Source organism: Oryctolagus cuniculus, chromosome 8 (assembly GCF_051225735.1).
Source record: "Oryctolagus cuniculus isolate XC-2025 breed Fujian yellow rabbit chromosome 8, ASM5122573v1, whole genome shotgun sequence".
In the NCBI taxonomy this organism is placed as follows: Eukaryota; Metazoa; Chordata; class Mammalia; order Lagomorpha; family Leporidae; genus Oryctolagus; species Oryctolagus cuniculus.
In genome coordinates this window covers 10,756,747-10,769,563 of record NC_142874.1, presented here as the reverse complement: position 1 = coordinate 10,769,563, position 12,817 = coordinate 10,756,747, and the positions used below count along the sequence as shown (strand labels likewise).

Genomic DNA, 12,817 nt, shown 5'->3' with positions numbered 1-12,817 from the left:
CATTGTACGTGCCAAAATCAAATCCACAGCAGAGGCTGAACTGAAAGATATAGACAACAAGACGTTTACGTGAAAACCATGACTCCAGTAGCCTGCAATGATAATTGTGATTGTTAATTATTTTAGTCATACGTATTTATGAGGTTTAGTGTGTTAATTCAACATTTGTGTACAGTGTGTAACGATCAACTCCAGTTAGTGTTTCCATCTCTGTAAACATTTTTTAAAATTTTTGATTAACAATCATTGTACATACGTATAAGGTGCAGTGTGATATTTCAATAAATGTATACTATACGTACTGATAAGATCAGGGTAATTACTGTCTCCCTGTCATCATCATCACTCTATGTTTGACACTTTTGTGCCCCTTTCTTCTCTTTATTAATAAAATGTATAATAGGGCATTGTGAACTATGGTCACCTCACTGTGCTGTGGAACACAAGAACTTATTCTTTCTACCTGACTGGGCTTTTGTACCCATTTTCCAACCTCCTTCTAACCTCTCCCCCAACCCTTCCCAACCTCTAAGAATCGCTGTCAACATTCAGACTGACTTTTCGGGGGAAACTCAGTGTGTCCTCTATCTGTGAATGATAATAGAAAAGTTACAACCTTGCAATTCATGAACTGCTGCTAGTTACAACTGACTTGGTTTTTGTAACAATCCCCAAGACCATCCCTGTGCCAGTCATAAGGAAACTCAAGTTCTGGCATGTCCGATGGTACACTCCTGCCAGAGCTGTCTGTGCGCCGCCACAGGGCTGTCTGCCCTTCAACCTCTCTGGCATCACCGTCTGCCCAACAACACTGCCTGCCACTCTGCCTCCTGTGTTCCTTTACCTGCTGTTATCGCCTGTTCTGTGTCCTGGCACAGAAACAGTAGAGAACTGAGCCATGGAGAAAATGCTGATCTTTGCCTACATTCATTTCTGTCCTTGTATTATAAGAAATAGGATCAATGGATTTCCTGTTAAATGATATTTCAGTAAACTAAATATTCAAGTGGTTGCTTCCACCCCATTCAACTGGAGAATTCCATGAGGAATATGTAAATTATCTACTTATTATATCCCTGTGTTGGGTATTCTCAATGATGAAGGCAATCAAACCCTCCTTATTCTGTCTCAAAACACCACCGAGTTCTGTTGAATTTGAAAACCTAAGTGATCTGATCCCAAATTAAGTGTCCTATTTTCCTTCTTGTTTCTTTTTGCATTGCTTTTCAACTCACTTTCCTAAGTAGTATTCTCAAATACCATGTAAATATAAAAAACATAACATGGCAGCCACTACAGCCAGTCTACCCCAAACCCTATGCATCTACACAGTAATGTGTCCAAATCCTAAATTTCTCAGAAAAGGGAAGATGGGTTGATTTTGCGTTCTAGTCACCAGCAGAGGAGTTGAGATGTCGGGAGAAAAGTGCCTCTCTCCATCCCAGCACATTACTGTGTATATTCACATGGTATTTGAGAATACTACTTAGGAAAGTGAGTTGAAAAGCAATGCAAAAAGAAACAAGAAGGAAAATAGGACACTTAATTTGGGATCAGATCACTTAGGTTTTCTGATCCCAAATTAAGTGTCCACAGTGCTGGCCCCAGTAGGAGGTGTGACTAATCCACTAATCGCATCGTGGGGACGCGTCACCGTCTGTAGTACACGCTCCACGCCGGCACCCGGGGTCACTGAGATAGATGTTGCGTCTAACGGAAGAATCGCTGTGCAGCCAAGATCCGCGAGCCTAAGCATGACCCGGGGCGCGGCTCTGTTTCTGCAGAATACAGCGGCCAGACCTGTCATCCCCGGGCTTCGCCAACCCTGTCAGGCAGCCGTCGTGGGCCGTGGCAGACCCCCGGGTTGTTCTAACCTGGTTCTCAAAGACCACCTCTGTCAAGGAGCGCGGCAGGTGTCTACTCCAGTTTAGTTTAAGGCTGAGTCCAGAAGGTAGAAGAAAAACACACAACAAGGATCCTTGCTGTGGCCAGGTGCTTCAGTGACATTCCCTCAGATTCTTCGGATTCTTGGTGACCAGGAGCCAGTCTCCCAATATGTGCTCTGCAGGAGAAGAGGTGTAATTCTTTCTGCATACAAAATGCATGGTACCCATGAATGCTGATTTTCCAGTGAGCCATGCACCTGCTGGTAACTGGCAGAGTGACACAGGCAAGCCCACACGTGGGCCGGTCAGGAAGCCCCAGGGCTGCCCATTGCTTAGATGCTGACTCTGTGGTTGCAGGAACAGAATGTGTGTGGGCTCCAAAGGAGAGGGCTTAACTCCTTAGGCTTCTCTGCTTTCAGACTGTGTGATACTTAGGGGAGGGAGGGAGGGAGGAAGGGAGGGAAACAAGGAGGGAGGGAGGGAGGCAGGGAGGCAGGGAGGGAAGGAGGCAGGGAGGCAGGGAGGGAGGGAGGGAAGGAGGCAGGGAGGCAGGGAGGGAGGGAAGAAGGGAGGGGAGAAAACTATTCAATAGCATTTTCCATGCTTATTCTCTGCTAACTTGGAAATTCTTGATGTGGTAAGAACTGATGGAATTAAGTTGCAGAACATTTTTAAATTTTAAATGCTTACGCTCACTGTTTAGAAGGCATCTTAAAGTTTATTTAAAAAGATGTAAAATAACCAGAAAATCAGGTAAATGCAGTTTAACACAAGTTAGATATGTGTATCTTGTACCTGGGATGGAATATTAACCGACGTAGATAATCAGAAGTTACTCCTGTTGCAAAAGCAAACAGAGAAATGGTGAGTTTTACTTGCATGGTCTCATTTTGTTTTCAGAGGAATTGCACAGCATTTTCTTTAGAATTAGTCATTTCCAAGGAATAAGTCTCAGCCTGATGAACACGCACGTTACTTTCAGAAGTGTACTTGATATGTGTTAGAGAAACACGGTTTGGTAAGAGAAAAGCCATTCTCCACAAGCAGTTAGCAGAGCTGTTAGGTGAACTTCCCAGAGAGCATTGACAAGTCTGCCCTCACTGGTAAAGAATGTTGCCGTACTCTCTTTTAATCAGTGGTTCTCATTTTGTTTTCAGAATGACAAATCTCCAGGGCGGTCTGCTAGTCGATCAAGCAACATTTCAAAAGTAGGTGAAACATATTCACTTTCTTGTTTATTGATTTCTGTATTTCAAGATTTATGGAAATATTTTCAATATTTAACCCATAGCTGGTCAACCTGGTGAGCAGTTCACAAATGTAAATTGTTAATGGCTTAGAAGATTTCAAACTTTTTAGTGACAAAATGATTTTATACAGTGAACAAAGATAAGTTACCTTTTTTTCTTCAGTGCTGTGTGCACAACATACTGTGCTATTCTGAGGGTAATGCCAAATATGTTTCCTTGCACATGTCAAGCACATAGAACCTCCACATACCCAACATACGTCCTACATTCATGATACAATTCCCACGGATTCAATCTTTCAGGAGGCCGAGCTGAGCTCTGCTGTGACCTGACAGTTGTCACAGGGAAGGTGTTGGGGATTAATCTAAGACATTGGTTTGGTCATATTTAGGCTTTAGAGTCAATAAATGAAAAAAACAAAAACAAAAACAAAAAAAAAACCCCACAACACTCCTTGGACTACAAAGCTCTAAGCAAGATACCAGAATATTGAGGAGATTATAGCTTAGGAAAAATAAGCTCCACTTTTGTTTTGCCTAGAAAACAAAATTTAAGAGCTATTCTCCGAAATTAGGCGCTATGTAAAATGAGAAGTAGTTTGGAGCCATTTGTCAAAATGGAAAATTATGACGTTCAAAATGTAATTAGGACCAAGACAGAGTCATCCTGAATGGAAGTTCCATGACAGGCCCCTCACTCCCCAGAACCCCTGCGCATTCCTGGACTTTGTTTTAGTGAGTTTGTGTAATTTCCTCACCCAGCATCCCCAAAATGCTAATCTACTGCAGGCATTACAGAAACTGGATCCGCCTCCAACTGAAAGAGCTCTTTTGTTTTTAATGTGTTTTGGTTTGAAAAACAAAAGCTTTTGTTCTTCATTGAAGAACAGCAGGAGCCCGAGTGTCAGCATTTTCTTCCCGGATTTCCCAAGCCCGGTTTCTGCAGGACTGTGGCAAGTGGCCGGGAGAGCTGTGTGCACACTCTGGGGTGGGTACAGGAGCAGACGCCTGCGCGTTGGGGGCACTAATACATCTAACACACACAGTTTGCCTGCCTGTCCACTCCTGCCTCGCAAGGCCACGTGGCTATCTTGCAACCCCTCCACATACAAACCTACTTGAAAAGATTGGAACAAAAGCAGCCAACGCAAGGGCTTGTAAGACACGCAGAGATGTGAGAGTTGTAGATGAGAGAGATGTAGGGAGTCGCACCTCAGTACTTGGTACTGAGCATTTCCAGTGGTGACATTCAGAGATTAAGAGTGCATACTTTGACACCTAATGATTGTACTTATTGGTGTGATGTTCAGTACATATATACATGGTGTGACGATCAAACCAGAACCGGACCCAAAATCTTCCAGGGGTGTCAGTATATATCCAAGATTCGATGTATAGTAAATATATCCAAGATTCGATGTCTAGTGAATAGCCCTGTTCTTACTGAGTCTGGACTCTGATGAGCGAGGCTCTGAGGTTAAGTCACCGCTTTGTCACTTCCTGCTGATGTGACCCTGAGACATGCACTCAGATTCCCTGGGACAAAGCAGTCTCTACTGTGACGTGGAGAGGAGGATCATGAGTCATTTCTCCCGACTGTGTAAATTAGGACAACGCCTTTCAAACATCTGTCATTCTACTCCCAAAACAGAGGGCCTCCGGGGTAGCCACGGAACACCCTCATTTTTCTAAACTTGAATGATAACGTTGAATAATTTACAGACTGGAAACTTGGCAGTAGTACTGACAGCCAACTCTGCCTCACCAAATACTGTTCTGTGATCTAGCGGCGGAATCACCTCTGCATTTCTAAATTGCTACTTGAGTTTGACATAGCGCATCTTGTTTATAGCTTTTAGCCTTTTCATTGAGTCTTTTTAAAATGAAAAAATCTGAAGTGTAGTTTCTCTTCTGTAAGTTTTTCTTCCAGGTTCTGATATGTATTAATGGTCTCCCTATGTGGGAGACAGCTAATTATAAAAATATGCTCTTATTCGGAGACAAATGAGAAGCTCTCTTCTTAAACTTAATTGCACCACAGCAGAAACTCAGCTACAGACGCTGGTAGGGAGAAGCTAATTCCGTGAACACAAGTAGTTCATCTGGGCCAACGTGGTTTGCCTTTGTGTTCAGGTGACAGTCACAAGTGCTGAGCCCTCACTACTTTTTCATGAATCACTAAGCAATGAACTATTTATGAAGCCCACATCACCTCGCAAGTGTGAAATGGCAAATTCTAGAAATGATGGAGTTCTTTGACTTTTAAAGTATTAGAGAAGGAAACATTAAAAGTGGAACGCAGATTTTTCTCTTTAATTTTGTCAAAACAATTTTTTATGTCAAAATAGACTGAATTTTCCAGGGTGTTAGAACAATAATCGAGAGCATGAATACTAGATCAACTTCTTAGAAAAGTTATTTAACTTTCTTTACCTTATCTGGAAAAGGAGACAATGTAAAAATATTGAGCTTTGAGAGTATTGCTTATAACACTGTTTTTTTATTTTGTGGGATTCTTAACATTAGTACCTCAGTGACAGCATCCAGTAAGTGCTCAATCTCATCATAAACAAGTGGATTTGAGACTTAGTCTATTATATGTACATTTTTTAACAGAATAAATAAATTGCAGGTGCAGGTGTTGTGGCACCCCTTGGGATACCTGCTTCCTGTATTGGAGTGAAAGTTCAAGTCTGAGCTCTTCCACTTCTGATCCAGGTTCCTGATAACATGCCTAGCAGAGGCAGTGGAAGGTGGCCCAGGATAGACTTCCTGGCTCCTGACGTGGGCCTGGTTCAGCTCCAGCTGCTGTGGGTATTTAGGGAGTGATCAGTGGATAGAAGATCTCTCTATCCTTCTCTCTCTCTCTCTCTCCCTTTCAAATAAATATATGAATAAATCATCAAAACATAATAAATGGCAGAATAGACAGCAAGCACGGAGCACTGCGTCTTAGACAGGGGGGTGGAATTGTCCTCGTGTCGTTAAGTCTGCTGCGTGACTACTTCCTGCAGATGTTTTAAAGAGCATCTCCTATCCGTAACTTAGTTCTAGCTGAAATGATGAGGTAATGAAAAAAACACTCCTACCCTGACCTCAGCAAGTTTCCTCTGGAAGAGTTTAGATGAGACCTATACACATCTAAATATAAATTAAGTAGAGTTGTATAACTGTATGTGCAGGAAAGAGTTGACGTAACAGCTCTGACACTCCCTCCATGGAGAGGGCTGCTGGCAAGGTTGGCCCCTGGCTGGTAGCAGCGCCTGACCTGCAAACATGACTGTTTCTAAGCACTTGTTTTCCTCTGAAGTCTGGAATTTTGGTTTCTGGTAGGCGATGGGCACCTACATAATCAGCCCCTTGTAAATACTTTGGGCAATGAGATTTCCTGATGGACAAGGTTTCACACATCTTGTCACGACTCATGGCTGCAGGAATTAAACACATCCAGTGTGATTCACTAGGGGTAAACTTATGGATGCTTACTCCTGGTTTCCTCTGGACTTTTCCCCATATGCCCCTCCCTATTGCTGATTTTGCTTTGTGTTTTTTCAATGTAATAAAGCCCAGCTATTCGCTGGTGCCGTGGCATAGCAGGCTAAGCCTCTATCTGGGGCGTCAGCATCCCATATGGGTGCTGGTTCAGGTCCCAGCTGCTCCTCTTCCAATGCAGCTCTCTGCTATGGCCTGGGAAAGCGGTAGAGGATGGCCCAAGTGCTTGGGTCCCTGCTCCGATGTGGGAGAAGACCTGGAGGAAGCTCCTGGCTCCTGGCTTTGGATCCACCCAACTCCAGCCATTGTGGCCATTTGAGGAGTAACCTAGTGGATGGAAGATCTTTCTCTCTATCTATCCCTTTCTCTTTGTCTATAAATCTACCTCTCAAATAAGTAGATGAAAATCTTGAGAAAATAAAATGAAAAAAAAATCATAGTTATGTTTTATTCTCATTCATAAATTCTTCTAGGAAAAAAAAAAAAACACTGAACCTAGACATGTCAATGGGACCCTGGACACACTACCCTTAAGAGGAAAGGGAACAGAGCGATCATTTCCATTTAATTATTTAATTGGGACAGGAAACATCAGAGATTTCTTTTTTTTTTTTGAAAAGATTTTATTTGTTTATTTAAGAGGTAGAGTTACAGAAACAAAGAGAGGGAGACACAGATACAAAGGTTTTCCCTTTGCTGGTTCACTCCCCAAATGGCCACAATGGCCAGTGGTAGGCTGATCCAAAGCCAGGAGCCAGGAGCTTCTTCCGGGTCTCCCACGTGGGTACAGGGGCCCAAGCCCTTGGTCTATGCCCCACTGCTTTCCCATGCCATAGCAGAGAGCTGGACTGGAGGAGGAGCAGCCAGGACTAGAACTGGAGCCCATATGGGATGTGGGTGCTTCAGGCGGAAGCTTAGCCCACTATGCCACAGCACCAGCCCCAAAAGATTTCTTAGAAGAATGGGTGAGAGTTGATCAACCGTCAGGAAAGTATTTTGCAGGTTAACAAGCAGGGAAGCTATAAAACATAGAAGACAAGTGGAAGGCACCTAAAATAATTTTGAGGCGACCTCTGGAATGGAATTTTGAATACTAGAATACCTCGTCTTTAGTCATACAGTTTTACCTGGATTGAACACAGAGAAGTGGGGAGAGAACTCGTCAGTGTTCCTGAGACTGTTCATGAGTATGGGTGAAACTGAGCATCCGTACTTTTGCCATTTATCATTGCGCATTACAAACATGATCTCACTGTTGTGAATATGAAAATTCCACACATGGGATAAATAATGTTGAATTACTATGGAGCATCAAAAACTATATCATTAGTTTTTACTTCTGTATCTAAGTTCCATATATTATTTTATTTTTTTATAATGGCTTCCCCCCCCCATAACTTTCCTCCCACCCGCAACCCTCCCATCTCCCGCTCCCTCTCCCCTTCCATTCACATCAAGATTCATTTTCAATTCTCTTTATATTCAGAAGATCAATTTAGTATATATTAAGTAAAGAGTTCAACAATTTGCACCCACAAAGAAACACAAAGTGTAAAATACTGTTTCAGTACTAGTTATAGCATTACTTCACATTGGACAACACATTTAGGACAGAGATCCTACATGAGGAGTAAGTGCACAGTGACTACTGTTGTTGACTTAACAATTTGACACTCTTGTTTGTGATGTCAGTAATCACCCTAGGCTCTTTCATGAGTTGCCGAGGCTATGGAGGCCTTTTGAGTTTGCTGACTTTGATCTTATTTAGACAAGGCCATAGTCAAAGTAGAAGTTCTCTCCTCCCTTCAGAGAAAGGTACCTCCTTCTTTGATGACCTGTTCTTTCCACTGGGATCTCACTCACAGAGATCTTTCATTTAGGTTTTTTGTTTTTGTTTTTGTTTTTGTTTTTTTCCAGAGTGTCTTGTCTTTCCATGCCTAAAATACTCTCATGGGCTCTTCAGCCAGATCCAAATGCCTTAAGGGCTGATTCTGAGGCCAGAGTACTGTTTAGGACATCTGCCATTCTATGAGTCTGCTGTGTATCTCGCTTCCCATGATGGATGGTTCTCTCCCTTTTTGATTCTATCAGTTAGTATTAGCAGACACTAGTCTTGTTTGTGTGATCCCTTTGACTCTTAGACCTATCAGTGTGATCAATTGTGAACTGAAATTGATCACTTGGACTAGTGAGATGGCATTGGTACATGCCACCTTGCTGGGATTGAATTGGAATCCCCTGGCACGTTTCTAACTCTTATTATTGTTTAACAGCAATTATACTCTGAGTTTTTGGATGATTCTATTTTGTATATTACTTTATGTTTCACTTTGTTTTAGGCAATATAAAAGAGACCTGTGACCAATTTTTCTTTCTCTCCCACTTATCTTACTCTCCTAAGTTTTGTGTGTCTTGGGTATGTTAAAGATGATCCACAAGCTACAGAAAAACTATAAAGCTTTAAGATAATGTATGTGAAATTGTCAGAATATCTTAAGTGTAGCCAAAGCAGCATTCATTTATTCAACGCTTTGTTGTTATTTTTTTTTTTGAAAACTGCTTTTGATATTGCTTCTTATTGCTGCTTTTCAACACACATTCGGCTCACGAATAGGTTCTTCAACAGAAAAAAGAATTAGCCAAATTTGGCCTTTTCTTTTCTTTTCTGTAGGGTGAAGGGCCATTACTTTCAACTAGCAATGGTATATTTTGTATTTCACAAGAAAAACTTTTCAAATGCAGTCAAAAGGGAGTAAAGCCTTGTGTTCCTATTCAAGTCAACAGAATTTTCTTTTAAATAAAAATGCTTTGCCTTTTGGTCTGTGTGGGAAATAGCTCACAAATTATTTATGAAAAGATACTCACGTCCACCACCTTAACAAATGTTTCACTTCACTTCTATAATTTCCTATTATATTCTCTAGATTTCATTTACTTGACTAAGGTTTATCTAAATTGTTCAGTTTGTCTCTACTGAGAAATGGATAATTTTAAGGCAAAGATGGTAATATAATTCATAAAATATTATTCCTAAAGCTTTGTCTAATCTGTGTACCCTGGCTCACTCTTTAATAAATGAAGATACATGGTATGTTTACAAGACATTATAAGGAGCACAGCTTTTTAAGGGGTGTTTTCCTTTAGGCAAATACATACTTCAGTTTTACTTTTGTAAATTTACTTCTGTAAATTTTCACCTCTCCCTAGTTTGCCAGGTTTGCATTTAAGATTCCAAAGCGTTCTCCAGCAAGGTCAAGGTGAAAGTGTTCCCCACATGCAAAATATACTGGGGATTTTTCAGTTGAACTTGAGCCAAGCATTTGCATCTCTGAACAGGTGTTTAATGCTCTGATTTATTGAGAGATCCATCTTGGTTTGTTTATGCAGGGGACCTATAAATCAGTCAGACCCTCAGAGTACGTACCTTTAGAGGGTGCCTTTGATAGGTTGATGAAGTAAAGTAGGAGGTATAATTAGGAAATAACTGGAAACGAGTTGGACTAATTTGAGTACTTCCACAGAGCCTGAAAAAAAAGTTGCCCTTAGATCAAGTCTGAGTAAATGTGTATAAATTTAGTTGCATTAGTAAAGGTGACGGAGTCCAATTAAGAAAGTCTAAGATCTTATTTCCTAAGGCTTTTATTTTATGTACATTCAGTCCTTGGACAATCTCATTTAGTCTCATGACTCTATACGGACAGTGTGCAACAATTCTCAAATACACATTTTTAGACCAAATCTCTGCTATGAATTTCATAGTCAAATAGTGTATTCCTGAAATGAGGATTTTTTTTCAGATTTATTCATTTATTTGAGAGGCGGAGTTACAGATGGGGAGAGACAGAGAGAGAGAGAGGTCTTCCATCTATCTGCTTGTTCACTCCCCGAAATGGCTGCAATGACCAGGCCAAAACCAAGAGCCAAGAGCTCTGGCTAGTGCTTGGGTGCAGGGGCCCAAGGACTTGGACCATCCTCTGCTACTTTCCCAGGAGCATTAGCAGGGAGGTGAGTCAGATGTAGTACAGCTGGAACTCGAATCAGTGCTCATACAGGACAGCGGCATGCAGGCAGAGGCTTAGCCTACTGTGCCACACTGCTGGCCCCAAAATGAGGATTTGTTGTAATGATTCACTGTGGGAGTGTGTCCAGGAAAGTTAATTAAAGGAGCGAGAGAAACAGCATAGGAAAGAGGAAGAAGTGAATTCCCCACTCCTTATTCCTCAGATACGGCTGTTCGTTGGCTCAAGGTCATTCATGAAAACTTCAAAGGCACTTTGCTGGTCTCCGCACACAAGGAAACTGCCCAGGAAGCAAGCTGGACAGTTTTCCAGAGTCGGTTGTAGAACTTGAGGAATATAAATGCTCAAACACTGAAGGGGGCGTGTATTCCAACAAGGAAAGGGACCGGGAGGGACATGGTGGAATACTGACAGTATGAACTAGGGTCCATCCCTAGTACGGCCATAGTCCATGTGGACCTAGTCCACTCGGTCATGGGTTCTTACAGATCATGATGATTCATGACTTCTGAGGAAAAATTTAAAGACATGAATTGGCAGAGTGAGCTTTTCCTATTGCAACTGCCAAGCCATGACTAATTGAACATCTTCCAGCACTGATTCCAAACAGCCTTCATTCTTGGTTGTGACTTGCGTTAGTCTAAGTAACTTGCTAGTGAAGCATCTCTGACCATTAACCCTGATTGCTGTGTCCTTAACAGGCTGCAGTTGCTACAATAACCCAGTTGAAGTTAAGGCTGGACGTGGGTAAATGCCAAAGCAGTGCAGTGGGTCCCCCAACTTTCCAAGGCATGTAGCAGCAACATGCCTCATCGTAACAGAGAAGATCCACTGTTCAATCAAGTGCTGCTCTCCCTACCAGATAATAAAAGGGTGCTTCAAAAAGTTTGGAAAAGTTGACTTGAAAAATGAGCTTATTTTTCATGCATAACATTTTAAAGATTTGGTGCTAAGAATGGGCTGAATCACCTTGAGAACCATTGAACACCTGTTTCTGGGGCTAAGTAGGCAGAAACCCCACGTGTTTTATGTCTTAGCCTCATATGCACTTTCCATAGACTTTTTGGAGTGCTCATGTGACTTGTGTTCTTAAGCTCCAGAGGGAAATCTTCAGCCATGTGGTCAACTGGTGTCTGTAGGCAGGACTCTGGTCTTGTAAGGCCAAGTAGCATTCTACTATAATGCTAGAACCTTGACCCAGAGCACCAGGGTTCTCACTGTGATTTTCTGTTTGGTGCATGACATGAAATTTGCATTGCATTTTTGCTTATCATGTTACCTCCAGTAGGAAGGACTTTCCCATCTCTATTGCACAGGCATCGAGGTTCTTGTATGAAGCTGGTACTACTGCAGACAACTCTTTCATTCTAGCCACCCCCACCAAAATAACCACAACCCTCTGAGTATTGCCATGGAGGGTTCAAAGCATTATTCCAAAGTGTGGTTTATGCTGCCATAGCAAAAACACTGGCGTGATGATTCCAGGCTCACGTTCTGGTGTCAGGGACATTTTATGAGACTGGACACAAAGTGAGTGTGGAAGAAGAGTGAAGTTTTATTTTATTTTTTTGGAAAAAAATTTTTTTGATTTAGTAAATATAAATTTCCAAAGTACAGTTTATGGATTACAATGGCTTCCCCCCCCTCATAATTTCCCTCCCACTTGCACCCCTTCCATCTCCCGCTCCCACTCCCATTCCATTCATATCAAGATTCATTTTCAATTATCTTTATATACAGAAGATCGATTTAGTATATATTAAGTAAAGATTTCATCAGTTTGTACCCACACAAAAACACAAAGTGAAAAATACTGTTTCAGTACTAGTTATAGCATTACTTCACATTGGACAACACATTAAGGACAGATCCCATATGAGAAGTAAGTACACAGTGACTCCTGTTGTTGACTTAACAATTTGACACTCTTGTTTATGGCGTCAGTAATCTCCCTAGGCTCTAGTCATGAGTTGCCAAGGCTATGGAAGCCTTTTGAGTTCGCCGACTTTGATCTTATTCCGACAGGGTCATAGTCAAAATGGAAGTTCTCTCCTCCCTTCAAAGAAAGGTACCTCCTTCTTTGATGGCCCGTTCTTTCCACTGGGATCTCACTCACAGAGATCTTTCATTTAGGTCTTTTTTTTTTTTTTCCAGAGTGTCTTGTCTTTCCA

General features: G+C 41.8%; 1 protein-coding gene across 9 annotated transcripts in view; it reads left to right on the top strand.

The window, feature by feature from the left end:
* MARCHF1 (membrane associated ring-CH-type finger 1) overlaps window positions 1-12,817 on the top strand; it is a 973,853-nt gene that overhangs the window by 792,846 nt on the left and 168,190 nt on the right. For all 9 annotated transcript variants that reach the window (XM_051831701.3, XM_070047277.2, XM_051831697.3 and 6 more), the window contains one exon: window positions 3,044-3,094. In XM_051831701.3, the coding sequence (XP_051687661.3) occupies window positions 3,044-3,094 (51 nt within the window). The remainder of the gene's footprint in view (window positions 1-3,043; window positions 3,095-12,817) is intronic.